This window comes from Chenopodium quinoa, unplaced genomic scaffold, assembly GCF_001683475.1.
Source record: "Chenopodium quinoa cultivar QQ74 unplaced genomic scaffold, ASM168347v1, whole genome shotgun sequence".
In the NCBI taxonomy this organism is placed as follows: domain Eukaryota; kingdom Viridiplantae; phylum Streptophyta; class Magnoliopsida; order Caryophyllales; family Amaranthaceae; genus Chenopodium; species Chenopodium quinoa.
The window spans coordinates 1,843,343-1,863,350 of NW_018742381.1; the positions used below are offsets into that span (position 1 = coordinate 1,843,343).

At 34.8% G+C, this 20,008-nt stretch overlaps 2 protein-coding genes across 2 annotated transcripts; both read left to right on the forward strand.

Annotated features, from left to right (window-relative positions):
• Positions 1-990: 990 nt before the first annotated feature.
• Positions 991-5,897, forward strand: LOC110698384. Its single transcript, XM_021875806.1, has 5 exons — positions 991-2,024; positions 2,849-3,235; positions 3,332-4,939; positions 5,031-5,262; positions 5,343-5,897. The coding sequence occupies exons 3-5, from the start codon at positions 4,412-4,414 to the stop codon at positions 5,432-5,434; spliced, it is 852 nt and encodes a 283-aa protein (XP_021731498.1). The 5' UTR covers positions 991-2,024; positions 2,849-3,235; positions 3,332-4,411; the 3' UTR covers positions 5,435-5,897.
• Positions 5,898-17,658: 11,761 nt separating this feature from the next.
• LOC110698391 (oleosin 1-like) lies at positions 17,659-18,920 on the forward strand. The gene has a single exon (XM_021875813.1). It carries the CDS (start codon positions 17,946-17,948, stop codon positions 18,429-18,431), a length of 486 nt encoding a protein of 161 aa, XP_021731505.1. The 5' UTR covers positions 17,659-17,945; the 3' UTR covers positions 18,432-18,920.
• The last annotated feature ends 1,088 nt before the right edge of the window (positions 18,921-20,008 follow it).

Here is a 20,008-nt window from a genome sequence, read left to right on the forward strand (position 1 = left end):
GGAGGGACTTTAGAAAATCATAAGGGACTGCAGCTGGGACCTTGACTTATTGCAAACTCAACTTCCCCCTAATATACACACTCACATCTTAGCCATCCCAATTCCTAGCTTTAGGGAAGACTTTCCTTTCTGTTCCTTGGGTAAAGGGGACTATTTTGACACTGTTGCTGCCAATTTTCATCAATGGGATCTAAAATACCCTGGGGGAGGGGCTAATTTCATCACTGGCCATATATGAACCTTGAATGTTAGACCAACCATCAAGTCCTTCCTTTGGTTGTGTGCTTGGAAATCCCTTCCAACTGTTGACCTCCTTCACCATAGGAGAATTATCAATTCTAGTTCTTGCCCTTTCTGTCCTAACCAGCCTGAAACCATCTCTCATGTGTTGAGAGACTGCCCTAGAGCTTCTGAAATATGGTTTTCCATTCCCTGTCACAAAAATTTCTTCTCTGAGTGCTTCCCAGTTTGGTTTGCCAAAAACATCAAAAACTCTTCTAATCATCCTTTGTTCAACCTAGAGTGGAACTCCTCATTTGCTACTATCCGTTGGAGAATTTGGTTGATGAGAAACAAATAGGTGTTTGGAAACCATAACTCATCCACTGAGCAGTGGTGGGCTACTACTAAAGGGTATGCCAATGAGTTTATATTGTTTGGACCAGGGACCCCTATTGCCAAACCAACATGTGTCATGACTAACATTTTTCCTGCTTGCTATACTATATACATTGATGCCTCCCACTCTGCAAGAACAATGAGTGCAAGGTTAGCTTTTGTATGTAAAGACCATTAGGGTTCATTAGTGCAAGAATTGCAACTCATGTAACAGTCACTTCCCCTCTCATTGCTGTGTGTCTTATGGCCCTTCAATGGTGCACCAGAAATAAACGAGAAGACTCTACCATCCTCTCAGATTGTCAAAGGTGTATTAAAGCCATAACACAGCCTAACAGCCCTGTTGATGAACTACACAATCTTGATCTTACTTGTAGGCACCTAAGCCAAAGCCTACCACAGATCAAGTTGTTGTATGTGTCAAGGAATAAGGTGCATGAAGCAGATAAGCTACCCAGGGAAGCCAGATTGGATCTTGCAGCTCAATCAGCTGGGGCTACAACCCTTGATTTGTTACTTTGTAAAGCAGTACTTTTAACCCCCACCCCCACTTTTTGATGATGTATTCTCTAACTCTAACTATGCTACTATTAGTCCTACTAGGAACTATGTGGGTGTTGTGCCACCTTATTTTGACCCCCCACTAATGGGAGAACTTATGTGTAACAGACTTAATTAATTAATCCTACTCATTTCTGCCAAAAAAAAAAAAAAACGTTCAAAATATATTCTTTATAAATAGTTGTATGTTCATTTTTAAAGTACTACATGTTTTTATGACAAGAAATATACAAAAGTTCGATTATATATATTATAATTATTTCAACTCTAAAAATCTGAATATCCACCTTAAATCACAAATAAACATACGATTGCAAATTCACTACCAAATACAAAATTGATAGAAAAATAACAATTTTATAACATTTTACATATTTATAAACAAACTCAAAATCCGGTAAGGAAAGGAAAGAGAAAAAAAAACCATCTTCATTTTTGAAGTATTACATGTTTATATAGGGGTTGTTTGGTAAGTAGCTTTTTGTATAGCTTTTGGCTTTTGGCTTTTGAAAGTGGTCAAACAGCCAAAATTTATGTTTGGTTGATTGGCATTTTGGTTGACTAAAAAGCCAGCTTTTCTGCCAATGCCAAAAACTAGTGAGAGTAGCTTTTTGGGGTTAGATTTTGGCTTAAATGATAACTATTACAATTTTATCCCTAATAAACACTTATTACCCATTCTTATCAATTACCTTTCTCTCTCCTAAAACAAAAAAAAAACCCCAATATACTACTAATACACTACAGAGAAAATTTGTGAGAAGTTCAGGTGAACGTGGAGCAGCGGAAGCGACGGAGCATAAATTCAGAATCAAGATTTGGCAACTGCATGACTACATTATTCGGTAACTTTGAATTTTTTTTTTTGGTTATTAAGTTTTTTAGATCTGTAGAAAAATGCCCATTTAATTTGTTTTAATTTGATGTAGAATTTACCATGAACCTCTTCAATTTTCTTTTAATTAGAGAAGGATTAGCATAAATAAGAAGACTTATTAGTTAGTTTAAACAAAATTGCTGAGATCTCAATTTGTAGATGTATGGGTTCTGATTTTTTTTTAATAAAAAAATTTAAAAAAAAAAATTCAATCTCATCAAAAAAAGTGAGATCCTAACTAGCTTTGTTATACTATTAAATAAGTTCAATGTTATAATATACGTTAGCAACTACTATACAAATTAATTTTGTATAATTAAATTTTGGGTGAAAAAGGGTTATAGTAGTAAATTTGGAGAGCAAACACTAATAAAGAAGTCATTATGCTTTCTCTTCATTTTTCTCATGCATTAATATTGTGGTTTTTTTTTCTTCATATATATAAGTATGTGTGGTGGTTTGCTTAATTAATCTCCTAATTACTAAGGAGTACATAATAGAAATATTAGTTTTTTTTTTTAGAAAAAAAACATGTGTTTGATAACTGATGGTGTTGTTACAATTTGAGCTTTTTAGGAAAGAATTTGCAATTTACATCTTTCATATGTCTTGTTTCTGTGAGTATTTAATTTTAAGAGTTTGACTTTTAAACTTGCTATTCTATACTTTAATTATCTTGTTATATGTAATTGTTATTTACATCTTTCGTATCACAATTTGGTGTTTCATTCTGCTATGTAGTATATGAGCTTAAATAGTTATGTAATGATGTTATTACTTACTTATGTTTAGATGGCCCCAAAGAAAAATAAAAGTAATCACATAGGGGAGAGGATAAATGATGGAGAAATCCAAAAATTGGTGAATGTAAATCGAATAACTTGGTCCAATGAATTAATCCACATACTTTTTGATCTTTGTATTAAAAACACATTGTGGAGTAAAGGAAAAAATGGTGCTATTACTTCACACAACTTATTGTGGAAAAAAGTGGTAGAAAATTGGGAAAATACCACAAACATAGCATGGGATAAATGCCGGCTTAAAAACAAATTGGATGGAATGAGGCCTAAATGGATACTTTGGAAACAATTGAAATCGAAGGAAACCGGTTTAGGGTTGGATCATGAAAAAGGAACGGTTGTCGCAAGTGATGCATGGTGGGCTTTAAAAATAAAGGTTAGTTTTTTTTAATGTTATCATAAGAGTGCTGTTTAATGATTAACAAAATGGGGGAAAGGTAAGAAAAATTTTAACTCATTCTTTTTTTGATAGGAAAATGCAAAATTTGAAATCTTTCGTGATGAAGGAATTGAACCTGAGCTTGAATACAAAATGCACCAAGTTTTTGGGGGATGTGCCCAAGGAGCCGAAAAGTTTACCTCAGTGGCCGATCCGCCTACAATAGATGATGAAGCATATGTTCCTTCTCCACCCATTAGTTCTCGTCACTCTCATTCTCCTTATGTTAATGATCATGATGAAGTAGGTTCTAATTTGGGAAATGAATAGGATGCAATGTGGAGGGAACAAAGCCCTTCATCCCTTAACCCCATATCCACCCCTAATGAGATCGATGATAAAGGAAAAGGGAAAAGGGTAATGGAGAGTGGGTTCCTTTCAAAGTAACAAAAGTGCAAGGTCTGAAAAAAAAAAAAAGTCTAGAAGGAGTGCTTCCCTTAGTGATAAAATTGATGGAATGATGGAAATAGTTGCTGAAAGGAATAGTTCCACAAAAGAGTTTCAAACTGCTATGGTGAATATGATGAACTCTATGAATATTGATATACCAAAATATAGTGTGACTGATGCAATGGTTAAGTTGTGCTCCATGGATGATTTTGATTCCAGCTCACCTGAATTTTACTATGCTTGTACACTCATTGAAGATCCACAAAGAAGGACAATCTTTTTAGAATTTGCGGATGATAAGAAAAGAGTTGAATACATAAGGTTTATGTATACACAAAATGTGGGACACAAGTGATATGTGCTAGTAACTTTACTAACTACTTAGAATTGCATATGGTAACTTTTGAATTAAATTAAGAATGTTACCATATGCACTTTTGGAATTTTATGCTAGCTTTTGTTTGTTGGAACTTGCTATAGAATGGCTCTTTAAGCCCATAATTTATATATATCTCATTGTAAAACAAAAAGAAATAGAAAATGTTGTACGCATCCCCAACCTTTATATATGTTTTAGAGAAAAATTGTATGGATGTTAATGGGATTACTTTTGCTACTTTTGTTGGATGATTGAAATTCATCCTTGTTTTGTAAATTTAAATCTTATAAATATTAGTTATGTTATGTAATTGATTTTGATATTTAACTTGTTTGTTTCTAGGTATGGATTATAATATGCAACTTAAAATGCTCTTCTTATGCAAAGAGTACTTAGATGAAGAGGATAATTTTTGGGAATTGATTGCTTGCAACGTAGGTTACATTACAAAGTATTATTTGAACCATATATATAAGGAACCTTGTATGACCTCGTATTTAACCGGCCAAATGTGGGTGATTGAGTTACTTAACGGTCATAAAACACGTTGTTTTAATGTTCTTAGAATGTACCCTCCTTTATTTATGGAACTATGCACATATTTAGAAAGCAGGTACGGTTTAAAACCATGGTTAAGAATGTCAATTATAGAAAAAGTGGGCATATTTGTGTATGTCCTTGCTCATGGTGCCCCAAATAGATTAACTCAAGAACGTTTTCAACACTCCGGCAAAACAGTGAGTCGAGTATTTAAACAAGTTTTATATGCTATGGATAGAATGTCAAGGGATATACTTGTACCTAGAGATCCTAGTTTTAAGGAGGTGCCACGACAATTAGCAAATGATGCTAGATACATGCCATATTTCAAGGTAATACAATTTTCCTTTCGTTAAAACAAAAAAAAATGAAAATATTTTACAAGTTATCGTGAAATAATATAATGATACCGTTTCATTTTAGGATTGTATTGGAGCTATAGATGGTACACATATATCAATAATTGTCCCAGAAGAAGACCAACTGCATTACAGAGGAAGGAAAGGTATACCATTTACGAACGTTTTAGCTGGATGTGACTTTGATTTGTTGTTTACATACATGTTGACGGGATGGGAAGGCTCAGCTCATGATTCACGAATATTTCTTGATACAATTAGTGATCCAAGACTCAAGTTTCCAAAACCCCCAGAAGGTATTATACATTATTATTCCTAATGCCCCAAATTTTTTAAATATTGTTAGGGCTAATTTTTTTTAGTAACTTTCTTTTAGGTAAATATTATTTTGTTGACAAAGGCTATCCGGAAAGAAAGGGGTATTTGACTCCTTACCGTAAGACGAGGTGCCATCTATCTGAATTTTGAGGTGCAAGTCCAAGGGGTACCAAAGAAGTTTTTAATCGTGCTCATTCGTCAATACGAAGTTGCATTGAACGGTCATTTGGTGTTCTTAAAGCCCGATGGAAGATCCTAGATAAAATGCCTAGATACTCATTCAAAGATCAAAACAGAATAATACGATCTTGCTTTGCATTACACAACTATACTAGACGAAGTGGCGTTGGTGATCCAACTTTTTGACTCGTGGATAAAGATCCTAAATTTGTACCTTCCGAAGGAGTTGAGGATATTGAAACTAATGTCCCTCAATGTGTTCAAGAATCGTCAACTAGTGAGGCGACAATTGTTCGTGATAACATTGCTGCTTGCTTGATGAAAACTAGACGAGCCAAGCGAGTCAGAAGACAATATTAGATCATTAATATGCATGCTTATGATTTATTTTTTTCTAAGTTACTACTGGTGTTCAATTATTCACTTTTTATTGTATTATTGAAATTCTTTTAAGCATTATTTTACATGTGAAAAAAATATCATAAATCTTTTCTAAGTCATTTACCGTAACACTAATAATAATAATAATTATTGTTGTTGTTGTATTGTTTATAGTAAATAAAATATGTGATAAAAAGTTTAAAACATCACTAATAATAATAATAATAATAATAATAATAATAATCCTACTTAACAAAATAGAAAAATTATTATGAAAAAAATAATACGAAGTAACAGTGATACTAGTTAATAGTAGTCGTAAATAATAAACCTATTTAAAAAAAATATTATTATAAAAAAAAATATTATAAAAAAATACAGAGTAGCAGTGATACTACTTGGTAGTAGAAGTAAAAGAAAAAATAAATTATTAAAATCATTACTATTAGAAGAAAGATAATAAAACATATCAATGCCCTTAAAGGTAATTTTAGTCCCAAACAACCAACCGTCAATAACCAAACTTACCAAACATATTTTTTTAAAGCCAACAGTCAAACAACCAACATAGAAAGCCAATACAAACAGCTGGTCAGACAAGCCAAGAGTAACAGCCAGCAGCCAACAACCAATTACCAAAGAAGGCCATAATCTAGCTAGCTTAGCTGCAGAATTTACATCATGTAAGGGGAATTACGAAAGTATAAACCTTTTTCCTAACCCATGCATTAGCTTAGTAGAAATAACCACCCTTACGTGTTAGAAAAACGACGTAGCTTTTTTTCTCTCTTTCGGAGAAATGACCTTAAAATTTCCCTTTTTTGTATATATAATTCATTATGTAATGTGAAGTATGCAAGCATTAAAAAAAAAAAAAAAAGTATGAAAGCATAAGTAATGAGATAGTTTGTTACAAAGAAGATGGTTTAGCTAGTTAAACCCTTAATAATTATTTTATTTTATTTTTTTGAAACAAACCCCTCAACCAGGGCAACCCTTAATAATAATAATACTAAAAAAAATTATTATTATTATTATTATTATTATGAAAAATAACAAAAACCTATAAAGTCAACCGAATAAAAGAAATTAGTGGGGAGTCGAGATACAATTTGAGTCCCACCCAGATTATTATTATTATTATTATTATTTTATTTTTTTTATTATTTTTTCTTTTTGTGAAAACAAGGGGCAAGCCCCAAAACGGAAGAACAAACAATAAACAAATTACTGGTACTAACTACTAGACCTAAGCACCATCTAATACTCATGGTGCATCATTCGGAGAAATAGTGCATTATACTCTTGTTGATCTCAAGTTCTCAACTCAAAAACTTACTCTGTGCGGTAAAAATATCGTGACGAATGGAGAAAATATTGCAAAAGGGGAGATTCCACTTGGCATGTAGACTCTCTTAAAACAATTTCTGTACCATTAAATCATAAATCACAAACCCCATGTTGAATCATTCAATAAAATTGTTTCTGAAAGTCTAACTGGCTAATACAAGAGGGGGGGGTGAATTGTATTTGAGGTGAAATCTAAAAACTTTTTGCGGAATTTAACTAAATGAAATAATGACGAGAGAAGATATAGGCTTTTCTAAATTTCCACTATGTAATCAAAACTCTTTACAAGTGAAGATTCAAACCCGTTAACAAGTTCCACAAATTAGGAACTTGTTCCCAACTCTCACAGAAGACTTCAGCAACGAAGCTTCCTTAACCTCACCTTACAAACTCACAATCCCAACCCCAAAGTACTTGTATACAATCTGTGATTACAAATACCTATTGCACTCAAGAATATATGAAGGAAAATAACTCTCTTTATGTTATTAGATGGCTACTGGAATTTTTATGCTTAAGTTATATTTTGCTGAGATAGTTTGCATGAGTATTTATAGAGAAGGCTTAGTCATTAACCTCCACTATAATCACGTCCACATGCCAACAACCCACTAACAACTTGTGGAGTTATCTTGACAGATGGTAATCATGAAGAGGTTTCCTAGCCTTATCTAATTAGTCCACTATCTTAATCAACTTGATAATCATTAGCCGTATAAAGATTTTCACACAGAAAAACCGCTTGCTATCCTTATCAAATATTTGTTTAAAAAGATTATCAAAAGTTTGTTTAAAAAGATTTTATTTGAAAAGATAAATTTATTATTTATTAAAACAACTAGATAATTATCTTCGATAATTATCTTTATTAAAACTTTTACAAATTATCTTTTCTTTAAGAAATTATCTTTTAAAACTAACTTTTATTCCAGTAGTCTTTTTAACATAAGTCATTGAGTTCCTTTCCGACTTTATAATATTGAGTGCTCACAATTAAAACTAGAACGTGAGATTTGCACGAGGCTTTTTAGAGAATGCTACTCCGCATCCAAGTTCCTACTCCGGAACGAACTTTGCTTGAATCCTTTATTCACCAAAGACTCAAAACATTCATTAGTCGAGTTTGTCAATTTGTCCATCAAAACCAAAAGGCTCAACAAATTCCCCCTTTTTGATGATGACAAACATTGACAAACTTAGGTAAATAAAATCATCCAGGCATGCAACAAAAATTTAAAGTAAGACATGAAAAAACCAGAGTAATTAAAGAACTTAAAAAAAACTAACAAGTATTTCTTTTAAAAAGACTGAGCATCAGAAAAAAAATTTACAAAGACTTTAAAAGTTTAGAAAAAGTTTAAAAACTTAGATTACTAGGACTTTATTCAGAACTTAGAAAAGTTTGTACCTTCGATGTGTGAGTTCCTTGGTAAACACCTTAGCCGTCATGAAGTTTGTCTTTTTCCCCCTTTTGGCATTATCAAAAGATTGAAAAAAAACATTTTGCTATACTCCCACTAGACTACGTAGGGAATAGTGAGCTCAAATAATGCAAGGCAAAAATAAGTTAGGTACTAAATCATCAGCAAACACACACAATCATATGAAAAATACGAGCCAAGTTCCCATAGACGAAAATCAAAAGCAGGAAAGAGTAGCAAAAGTTATGAGTTACAAACTGAAATCCGAATGGAACAAGCAAAAACAAAAGAAGTAAAAGTGACAAGTTTGAAATTGCAATTATGGTGAGTAAGTAGGTTCATCAGCTGGGGTTTTGGGGTCATTGGAAGCTTCCTCCACCTCTTCAAAAGCCACCCTGTTAATCGTCTCCAATATCTCCTGAGAGCTGTGCAGTATGTTCTTCTCAGCAGCATCAACTTTGTTCTCCATCCCAGTAAAACTGGTTGCCTGAGCATCTGCCACAGCCTGCACTTGGCGTTGAAGAGAAGCCAGCTGCTTTGCCATGTCCTCCAGCTTTGTGCACACCATCTTTATCAGCTTCTCCATTTCTGCTTTCACCTGTTGAATATCAAAAACAGAAGCATTTGTTCCAGAGAAGGCAGCAAAGCCTGTAGGCTGTGATGTAGGAAAAGCTGGGGAGGGAGAGGGAGAAGTCTGTTTTGGTGAAACAGGAGGGGAAGAGGGTTTAGCTTGGTTTGTGGGAGAGGCAGGAACAGGAGATGGCACGGAGGCAAAAGGAACTTGTGTAGGGGTGAAATCAGGGTCTGAGTGATCAGAAGAGCTAATGTCTTCAATGATCACCGGCTTTAGAGTAGAAGTAGCAGGTTTGACAATTTTCCTCTTACTCCGCCTTAGTCCTCCTGTATAAGGGAGGTCGAGACTCTCACTTTCTGAGCTAGATTCCCCCTCACTCTGAGTCTCCTCTTCTTCCTCAGAATCTGCCTCCTGAGGTTCCCCCTCAGAAATTGCTTCCTCTCCTTTTTCTTCCTCTCCTTTTTCTTTATTTTCCTCTTTTTCAGACTCACTTTCCTCCTCTTCTGACTCACTTGTATCTCCCTCTACAACCTGTGTTTTCCCTTTTCCACGATTTTTCTCCTCACTTCCTCTCGTCAAGAAAGTAAGTATCCCACTCTCAAGTTTAAGGCTCAGGCGAAGCAAAGATTGCTCCGAGAGAATGTTCTCAGGTTTAATATAAGTGGGTGACTCACTTTCAACATCAATCCCAAAAGACTTAAACAACACAGTGAGGAGAGATCCATATGGAATAGTAGATTTATTTGCATAGAAAGCCAAATGTTGAATCATCAATTTTGGAAAGTTTATTTTTATTTTCCGAGCAAGACAAAAGATGATGGTTGCATCTAGTAGGGATACTGTGCTACGTTTTTGCAAACGAGGAACAATGCCTCTCCATGTGAAATTGAACAATAATTTGTGAAGAGGGGTGAGTATGTTATGATGTGAAGTCTTGCTTTTCGGGTTTCCACCGATAAATTTAATAACCCTATTCTCATCATAATGCCCAATTTGCACAATTTGCTTGTGTTTTAGGTATGAACTATAGCCAGAGGTGGGGACTTGAAACAAGTTCCCTAAATATGCAATATCAAAATGAATGTGAGTATCTTTGACCGTAGCCGTGCAAACACCATTGTTGTGTTTGAAAGTATTTTTGAATTCAAACAAAAGCTTAGGGTAAATTGGATAGTGAGAACAATTTTGGAACAAATGCACCCATTCTTGATAATCAATTAAGGAGATGAATTCGGAGAACTTACTTGCCGTACACCAGTCATAATTGATGTGATAACCGTGAGTGTAATTCCAAGATGGAGACTTTTGAGAGCTTCGCCTCTTTCTGTCACCTCCTTTCACGGTTGTAGCCTTTCTCTTTGTCGAAGCTTGAGGGTGAACAACGGCAAGTGGGACTGGTTCAGGGGAGCCGCCAGCAGAGGAAGGCTTCCGGGTTTTTGGTTGTTTCGGGGTTGAGGTTAGGTTGGTTTTCATGGTTATGAGGATGAATTGAAAGGAAGGAGAAGATGAATAGTGTGAATTGGGAGGAGAGAGAGTGAGGCCGGTTATGGAAGTTTATGGGGAGTTTAATTGATTTGATGGGTGAAGGTGGAGTGTTAAAGAAAAAATTTAATTGGGAAGGGTGAGAAAAAGTGACGGTTTGTATGGTGAGGTAGTAGGGTAGTTTTAGGGGTAGTATGGGTTTAATAGGGTGTAATAATTGCATCTTTCAAACGTATCACAATAATAAGATAGATAAAAATACGGAAGGTAAGGAGTAGTGAATATGTTTGCTCCTTATCTTACGTAAAAAAATCTTTTTGTATTCTTGAATTTTATGAGGAATAGAAGAATTGATCATGAAAAAAAAAAAAGAAGGAAAAAGATAAGAATAAAAAATAAGATAGAAATAAAAGATAAGAAAGAAAATAACAAGAAGAAAAACAGATAAATAAAAAAATGAAAAAGATAAATAAGAGCAAATTGATTGTAAATTATGATGATAATTTACGTGATCATGATACAGAGAGTAAAGAATGATGAAAAGGGAACTTGAAACAACATGGCTCAATATTTTTAACATATTAAAAGTATGTATACGTGACTTTTCAATACTTCACAAATCTTTCCCCTGGGTAATTTCAGCTGTGTTATGCACACAAGATTGAGCATAGCATCGTTAGTTACATCCGATTTTACCTTAGGGGTTCCAAACAAAAATCACTTGAGCCGTAGCATCCCCAATTCCACACGCATCTTTTCAAACTTGTCTCTGCTTAAAGGCTTAGTTAAAATGTCAGCAATTTGAAATTCAGTAGAAATAAAATCTAGCTTAATTAAGCCCTTTTCAACATTATCTTTCAAAAAGTGATGCCTTACATGTATATGCTTAACTTTAGAGTGTTGTACTGGATCTTTAGAAATGCAAATGGCACTTGTGTTATCACAATGAATAGGAACGCACTCTAAAATAATGCCATAGTCACGCAACTGTTGTTTTATCCATAGCAATTGAGAGCAGCATGCAGCAGCAGCCACATATTCTGCTTCGGCAGTGGATAGAGCAACAGTGTTTTGTTTCTTGGAACTCCAAGAAACCATGCAAGAGCCTAAGAATTGGACCATACCTGACGTGCTTTTACGATTTACCAAATCTCCTGCATAGTCAGCATCAGCATATCCTCTTAGGTCAAACGAGTCACTTTTTGGATAGAACAGACACAAGTCTTCCGTCCCTTTTAAGTATCGTAGAATCCTTTTGACGGCTGTTAGATGCGATTCCTTTGGATCCGATTGAAATCTTGCACAAAGACCTACACTAAACGAAATGTCAGGTCTGCTAGCAGTTAAATATAACAAGGAACCAATCATACCTCTGTATTTTGTTTGATCCACACGAGTTCCCTTGGGGTCTTGGTCCAACCTTGTGGTTGTTCCCATGGGAGTGTGGTTTATCTTTGTGCTTTCCATACTGTATTTTTTTAATAACTCCTTCACATATTTCTGCTGATGGATCATTATTCCTTCGTTAGTTTGCTTAATTTGGAGCCCAAGGAAGAAGTTGAGTTCCCCCATCATACTCATCTCAAACTCACTGCTCATTAAATCAGCAAAGTACTTGCACAAGGATTCATTAGTTGCACCAAAAATAATATCATCAACATAAATTTGTACAATTAATAAATGAGTTCCTTTTGATTTTAAGAACAAAGTTTTGTCAACTTTTCCTCTTTTAAAATCATTTTGTAAAAGGAATTTTGAAAGTCTTTCATACCATGCTCTTGGAGCTTGTTTTAATCCATACAGTGCTTTATCGAGCTTAAAAACATGGTTAGGAAAGTTTGGATCCTCAAATCCAGGTGGTTGTTCAACATAGACGTCTTCCTTTAAAAAACCATTTAAAAAAGCACATTTGACGTCCATTTGATAAAGTTTAAAACCCATAAATGCAGCAAATGCAATTAAAATACGAATTGCTTCTAATCTAGCTACAGGAGCAAAAGTCTCCTCAAAATCGATACCTTCCTGCTGATTGTAGCCTTTAACAACCAATCTTGCCTTGTTCCTTACAATTGTGCCATGTTCATCTAGCTTATTCCTGTATACCCATTTGAGACCAATAACCTTTTGATTCGTTGGTTTAGGTTCAAGGTGCCACACTTTGTTTCTTTCGAATTCATTTAATTCCTCTTGCATGGCAACAATCCAATCAGCATCTTCCAAAGCTTCTTTGTGATTTCGAGGTTCCAGTGTTGATAGGAAGGCATTGAATGCACAAAAGTTTCTCAGTTGGGATCTCGTCTGAGTTCCCTTGCTTAGGTCACTTATAATTTTATCCAGGGGGTGTGACCTTTGATGTTTCCATGGCTTTGGTTGGAATGATTGAGCTGGTATAAAGGTGTTATTTTGAGTCGCTCTTTCTTCCATTTCTTCATGGTGTTCTGCTTCTGCATTTGCTTCGCCTTCTGTATTTTCTGTTTCTTCTGTATTTTGATCAGAGGCTTCAGTATTGTTTGGAACTTCAGTAGGTTCCTTATCAGCATTTTCAGTAATTCGAACAGGCTGCTTTTTGGGAGTTAATTCTTCATCTTGGTCTGTTGAACGAGTGAGACCAATTTCGAAATCTCCATCTTCATATTCCTGTACACATTCATAATTATTAGTTTCATCAAAAATCACATGTATACTTTCTTCTACACACATAGTCCTCTTATTGTAAACTCTATAAGCTTTACTATTAGATGCATATCCTAAAAAGACTGCTTCATCACTCCTTTCATCAAATTTTCCAAGATTTCTTTTATCATTATTGTGAACAAAACATTTGCATCCAAAAGCTCTTAAATGAGCAATATTAGGTTTTCTCCCTTTTAACAATTCATAAGGTGTCTTGTCCAACATTGGTCTGAGCATGGCTCGGTTGACGATATAGCATGCTGTGTTGACGGCTTCTGCCCAAAAATTCCTTGGAAGCCCACTTGCTATTAGCATTGTTCTTGCCATGTCTTCCAATGTTCGGTTCTTCCTCTCAACCACACCATTTTGTTGTGGTGTTCTTGGCGCTGAGAAATTGTGACTTATTCCCTGTTCTCTGCAAAATTCATCAAACTTGGAATTTTCGAATTCCGTACCATGGTCAGTTCTCATATGAATAAGTTGATTACCTATTGATTTTTGTGTCTTTTTCAAGAAAGTCATAAACATATCAAAAGTTTCATCTTTACTATGTAAGAATATGACCCATGTAAATCTAGAATAATCATCCACAAGAACTAAGACATATCTTTTTCCACTTCTACTTTGAATTCTAACGGGGCCACACAAATCCATATGAATGAGTTCCAATGGTTTTGTGGTGCTTACCATTTTCTTTGATTTAAATGATGATCGAACATGCTTTCCTTTGATGCAGGCTTCACAAATTTTGTCATTTAGGAATTTGATAGAAGGTAATCCGATTACCAAGTCCTTTGACCTTAATTTGTCAAGCAATGAAAGACTAGCATGTCCAAAACGTTTATGCCATAGAAGTGGATCATCCTCAATAACACTTAAACAAGATAGATTGTATTTTGGAACTTTGTTAAGGTCCACGGTATATGTGTTCCCTTTACGAGTTCCTTCCAAAACGATTTTACCAGTGTTATTGTTGATGATTTTGCATTTTTCAGAAGAAAAGCTTACAGAGTTTCCTTTATCACAAAACTGAGAAATACTAAGTAGATTATGCTTCAATCCCTCGACTAAAAATACATTGTCAATTGCATGGGAACTTGACCTTCCTACTTTGCCAACAGCAACAATGTTGCCTTTCTTATTGTCTCCAAAGGTCACTGTTCCCCCTGTATAGGCCGTCAGTGAGAGAAATCTGGATTCATCTCCTGTCATGTGCTTAGAACAACCGCTATCGAGGTACCACTGGTTGTTCCCCCTCACTGCGACCTGCAAAAGAAATTAAGGGTTAGTAGTAGGAACCCTTTCATTCATGGGTTCCTGTGTTGACACATTTAAATCAGATTTCTTCTGCCAAACATAGTTCACATTCTTATTGTACAGATTTGCTTTCTTAGTACATTCTTCACTGCGATGTTCCTTTTTACCACAAAAAGAACAAACGGTCTCACTAGGTAAGTTCACATATTTCTTTTTCTTTCCAGTGGACTTCTTCTTATGAACATAGCCTAGACCTTCTGTTCTTTTTGTCTGAGCTTCCTTTACCCACTTGGGAACACCCGTGCTTGCTGTATTTTTACTTTTTCTTGCAATTTCTAGGTCCTTTTCTAGTTTCTCATTTTTATCATTGGTTTCCTTTATCTCTTTCTTAACATGCTCTAGTTCATTATTAAACATGATTAAAGGAACTTCAGTAGACCTGCAAGAATCAATGTTAGTACACAACATTTTATATTGAGTCAATTCAATATTCAGCATGATATTCTCACTCTTGACTCTTTCAAGGGATTCTTTTAGCATAATATTTTTATCTAACAATTCAAAGAATCTGCCTTGAACATCATTTCTTAAGCTATTCAGATACTTAACATGATCTCTACAAATTCCAGTTGCCTTTTCGGCTTGCCTTAGTTTTGCACATAATTCTTTATATTCATCTAAGGTTTCTAACAATAAAGAGATTAATTTATCCTTTGAGAGAGATTTCAAATAATTAGGTTGAATGACTACCTCATCATCATGCTTTGCCATTAGACAGAGATTGGCTACTTCATCGTCTGTGTGTTCCTGTTCCTCTTCTTCGGAACTTGATTCTCCCCACGTGGAAATCATTGCTTTTCTGAAATTTGTTTTAGAAAAGTTAGGCTTGGAATTTCTGCTTTGATCAGCTTCTTTTCCCTTGCCTTTCTCAGATTCCCATAATGGACACTCTTTGATGAAGTGGTTGGTGCTTCCACATTTGTGACAAGAAGACTTGGCTTTGGGTTCCTGATTTCTTTTACTGTATCCTTTCTTCTTGTCTAGAAACTTGTTGTTACGGTAGAATTTTTTCAGCCTTCTCACCAACATTGCAGCTTCTTCTTCATCGATGTCAGACTTCTCTTCGGATTCTTCATTAGCTCTTAATGCTAGCCCTTGACTTTTGACAGTCTCCTGAGTCCGATTGTTCGACTGGATCTCGTGAGTAATGAGGGAACCCGCAAGCTGTTCCAGATTGAACTTGTTGAAGTCTTTTGATTCCTGCACCGCTGCAACCTTTGCTCTCCATCTGTCATTGTCTGGAAGACTTCTTAAAACTTTTCTGACCTGCTCATCTATAGGAATTATCTTGCCAAGACACGTTAGTTCGTTAGTAATACTTTTAAATCGAGTAAACATGTCTTTAATGGATTCTTTGTTTCCCATTTCAAAGCGCTCATACTGAGACAAAAGAATGTCTATTTTGGAACGTTTAACATCTGACGTTCCTTCATGTGTAACTTCCAGAAGATCCCAAATTTCCTTTGCGGACTTGCACCCTTTGACACGAGTATGTTCATCGGGTCCAAGTCCCCAAATTAAAAACTTTTTGGCAGTAGCATTCATTTCAAGTTTTTCAAAATCAGTTTTTTCATACTCATCCATAGGTTTAGGGATTACCTCATTATTAGCATTCGTTTTCGTAATTTCGTAATCTCCTACTTGTATAATCCGCCATACCTGATAATTCTCTGCTTGGATAAAGATTTCCATCTTATCCTTCCAATAAGGATAAAATTTGCCGTTGAAGTATGGAGGCCTTTGAATGGATGTACTCCCGAATTCCTTTTCCTCTGTGTAAGCCATTTTCCAGGAACTTACTCAACAGGGTTGCCTGCGTGTTCTGAGTTCCCGCTCTGATACCAACTGAAAGTCTAACTGGCTAATACAAGAGGGGGGGTGAATTGTATTTGAGGTGAAATCTAAAAACTTTTTGCGGAATTTAACTAAATGAAATAATGACGAGAGAAGATATAGGCTTTTCTAAATTTCCACTATGTAATCAAAACTCTTTACAAGTGAAGATTCAAACCCGTTAACAAGTTCCACAAATTAGGAACTTGTTCCCAACTCTCACAGAAGACTTCAGCAACGAAGCTTCCTTAACCTCACCTTACAAACTCACAATCCCAACCCCAAAGTACTTGTATACAATCTGTGATTACAAATACCTATTGCACTCAAGAATATATGAAGGAAAATAACTCTCTTTATGTTATTAGATGGCTACTGGAATTTTTATGCTTAAGTTATATTTTGCTGAGATAGTTTGCATGAGTATTTATAGAGAAGGCTTAGTCATTAACCTCTACTATAATCACGTCCACATGCCAACAACCCACTAACAACTTGTGGAGTTATCTTGACAGATGGTAATCATGAAGAGGTTTCCTAGCCTTATCTAATTAGTCCACTATCTTAATCAACTTGATAATCATTAGCCGTATAAAGATTTTCACACAGAAAAACCGCTTGCTATCCTTATCAAATATTTGTTTAAAAAGATTATCAAAAGTTTGTTTAAAAAGATTTTATTTGAAAAGATAAATTTATTATTTATTAAAACAACTAGATAATTATCTTCGATAATTATCTTTATTAAAACTTTTACAAATTATCTTTTCTTTAAGAAATTATCTTTTAAAACTAACTTTTATTCCAGTAGTCTTTTTAACATAAGTCATTGAGTTCCTTTCCGACTTTATAATATTGAGTGCTCACAATTAAAACTAGAACGTGAGATTTGCACGAGGCTTTTTAGAGAATGCTACTCCGCATCCAAGTTCCTACTCCGGAACGAACTTTGCTTGAATCCTTTATTCACCAAAGACTCAAAACATTCATTAGTCGAGTTTGTCAATTTGTCCATCAAAACCAAAAGGCTCAACAGTTTCCAAATCACAACCAAAAATGACTAATTATTACCCTTTAATTTCCTCTGTAAAATCCAAACAAACCAAACACCTCATCCATTTAAACCAATTATAATCACCCTCACTTCTAATTTAGTAAACAACTCCGCAAAACAAGATCATAATACAAAATAAAAAACAATTAAATTAATCAATAAAAAAAATTAAAAAAAAAACCTTAAACTCCCTTAATAATCCACCTTTACTTTCTTCCACGTGCTTGGTTGCATGTCCCTAAAATTCACACTTTCCAAAAACACTCACAAATCCCACTTCCACGTGTCACCTCATCCTCCCTCCCACCTTTCCTTATTAACCCTACTATTCACCACCTCTTTTTGCATGATCTTTTATATCAAACAATTGAAAATATAAAATAACATCCTTAAAAAATGTCTTCAACCACTCGGCCTCACCGCACCACCCAACTCACCACCACACCACCACCGCACACCACCCTCCTCCGCCGCATCCAAGACTCTTCCCCTAACCCATCCCAACTCATCGGCTTCCTCACACTCGCCATCGTTGGCGGGATACTTCTTCTCCTAACCGGCTTTAGTATCACTGCGGTTGTCCTAGGCTTTATTGTTTTTGCACCCATTATTGTTCTCACTAGCCCCTTTTGGCTGCCTATCTTTGTCCTCGTCTTTGTACCCCTCGTTGGGTTCCTCTGCCTTTGCGGGTTTGGTGTTGCTGCCGTCGCGGTTTTATCATGGGTTTACCGGTACTCCCGGGGTCTCCACCCACCCGGTTCGGACCGGTTTGATTACGCTAGGAACCGGATTGTGACTACGGCTCGAGAGGTTAAGGATTATGCTAAAGAATATGGTGGTTATCTTCATAGTAAGGTTAAGGATGCTGCTCCTGGTGCTTAAATGAACTATAATCCGGTTTTGATCGGTTTTTTTTTTCTTTTTTTTCGAATAACAGATCAAAATAACCATGCAATTAAATTAAATTGAATTAACTCGAGTTATTAGTTAAATGAACCGTATAATAATTTGGTTTTTTTTGTTTGTTGTATTTTCATTTTTATAAGTTTGTTTTTGTTTGTTGTATTTTCATTTTTATAAGTTTTGTTCCATCTATTTAGCTAGCTAGTTCCTTGATTTAATATTGCTCGGTTTTGAAATTTTGATGTATACATAAAAATGCATTTGTAATTTTGTTTGTTAAATGCTGAATATTACACATGCATATGTTACAAAGGATTATTAAAATTCTAAATCCTTGCAATCTAATCAAATGTTAACATGTTTCCTTCGAGAAAAGCATATAATTAAATGCTATTATGTCAATACTCCGTAGTATTTTGGCTTAAAATCGTCATCACGGCTACAACAAATCGTTAGTTCAAATACCTATCTACCGTAAAAAAAGAATATATACATCCCTATTCAATTAATGTACTTTAATTTTGATAAAGGGATGAACATTTACTTGATTCAATTGTTTTATGAATTTGTTGCATTTAGATTTTCTGTTCTCCTTATGTATATGTCGTATAGTGGTGTGATCTTTTATCAAATAGAAGTTGTCAATTTTGTTAATTATCATTAACAGATTAATTATCTACATATAATGATTTCTTTTATGTAATAGTTATTGATTTTAATGTCAGCAGAAAAAATAGATAACAGATGAATTGGTGTGATGACACTCATGCATAGGAGGGTCAATTTAGTTGTAGAGCAAACAAAACGATGAATTTGTTTAACAATTGAGAAATTAGTGAAAGATTCTAGTACATATATTCTTATGTTGTAGCTCGAGCGTAGCAATGTAGCATATGTCAAGTTATGTCATTGCCAAAGTGGAGAGTTCAAGTGGCGGAGTTTATTTCATGGAGCACGAATAAAACAATTTGGCTACATAAAACTACAAAATGTGGTAGCCATGAAAAGGAGTAGAGACAAAAATTTCCGAGGAAGTCCATTAAAGTTTTACTTGTACTTTTTTTTTTTTTTTTTTTTTTTTTAAATATACAAGTTTCTCAACATGAGATATGTATCTTAAAGGGGCAAATCCGTCATTTCTCGTGAATAACTTGGGTTAATTTTGTCAAAAATATCTGTATTTTCAAGCTATAATAGAAGGCTTCAATGGAGCAGTGAAGAACTTCAATTGAAAAATGGAAGAACTTCAATGAAGAAGTGGAAGAGATCAATGGGCTTCAATGGAGGACGACCTAACCCTTTCCCGTAGGGGTTAATCTTGTCATTCTTTTCTCCCTTCATAGTTAGGGTTTTCATTTGGTGGTGTTAGTGGTTGTTCACGAACTACTTTTATGGAGGAGGAAGCATGAAGATGATAGAGAATGAAAAAGATGGGGCAAGAAGAAGGAAACAAAAAATAAAAAATAAAAAATAAAAAAAAATAAAGTATAAAAATATATTAAAAAAATTCATATAATTCCTCTCAGTTACAAATATGTCATTTTGAGATACAACCA

What these genes read in the sequence shown, in the direction of transcription:
- LOC110698391 (XM_021875813.1), top strand. Translation starts at nt 17,946, where the DNA reads ATGTCTTCAACCACTCGGCCTCACCGCACCACCCAACTCACCACCACA.
- LOC110698384 (XM_021875806.1), top strand. Translation starts at nt 4,412, where the DNA reads ATGGATTATAATATGCAACTTAAAATGCTCTTCTTATGCAAAGAGTAC. An exon ending in GATACATGCCATATTTCAAG is followed by an intron (nt 4,940 to 5,030) that starts GTAATACAATTT and finishes GTTTCATTTTAG; the next exon opens with GATTGTATTGGAGCTATAGA. An exon ending in GTTTCCAAAACCCCCAGAAG is followed by an intron (nt 5,263 to 5,342) that starts GTATTATACATT and finishes ACTTTCTTTTAG; the next exon opens with GTAAATATTATTTTGTTGAC.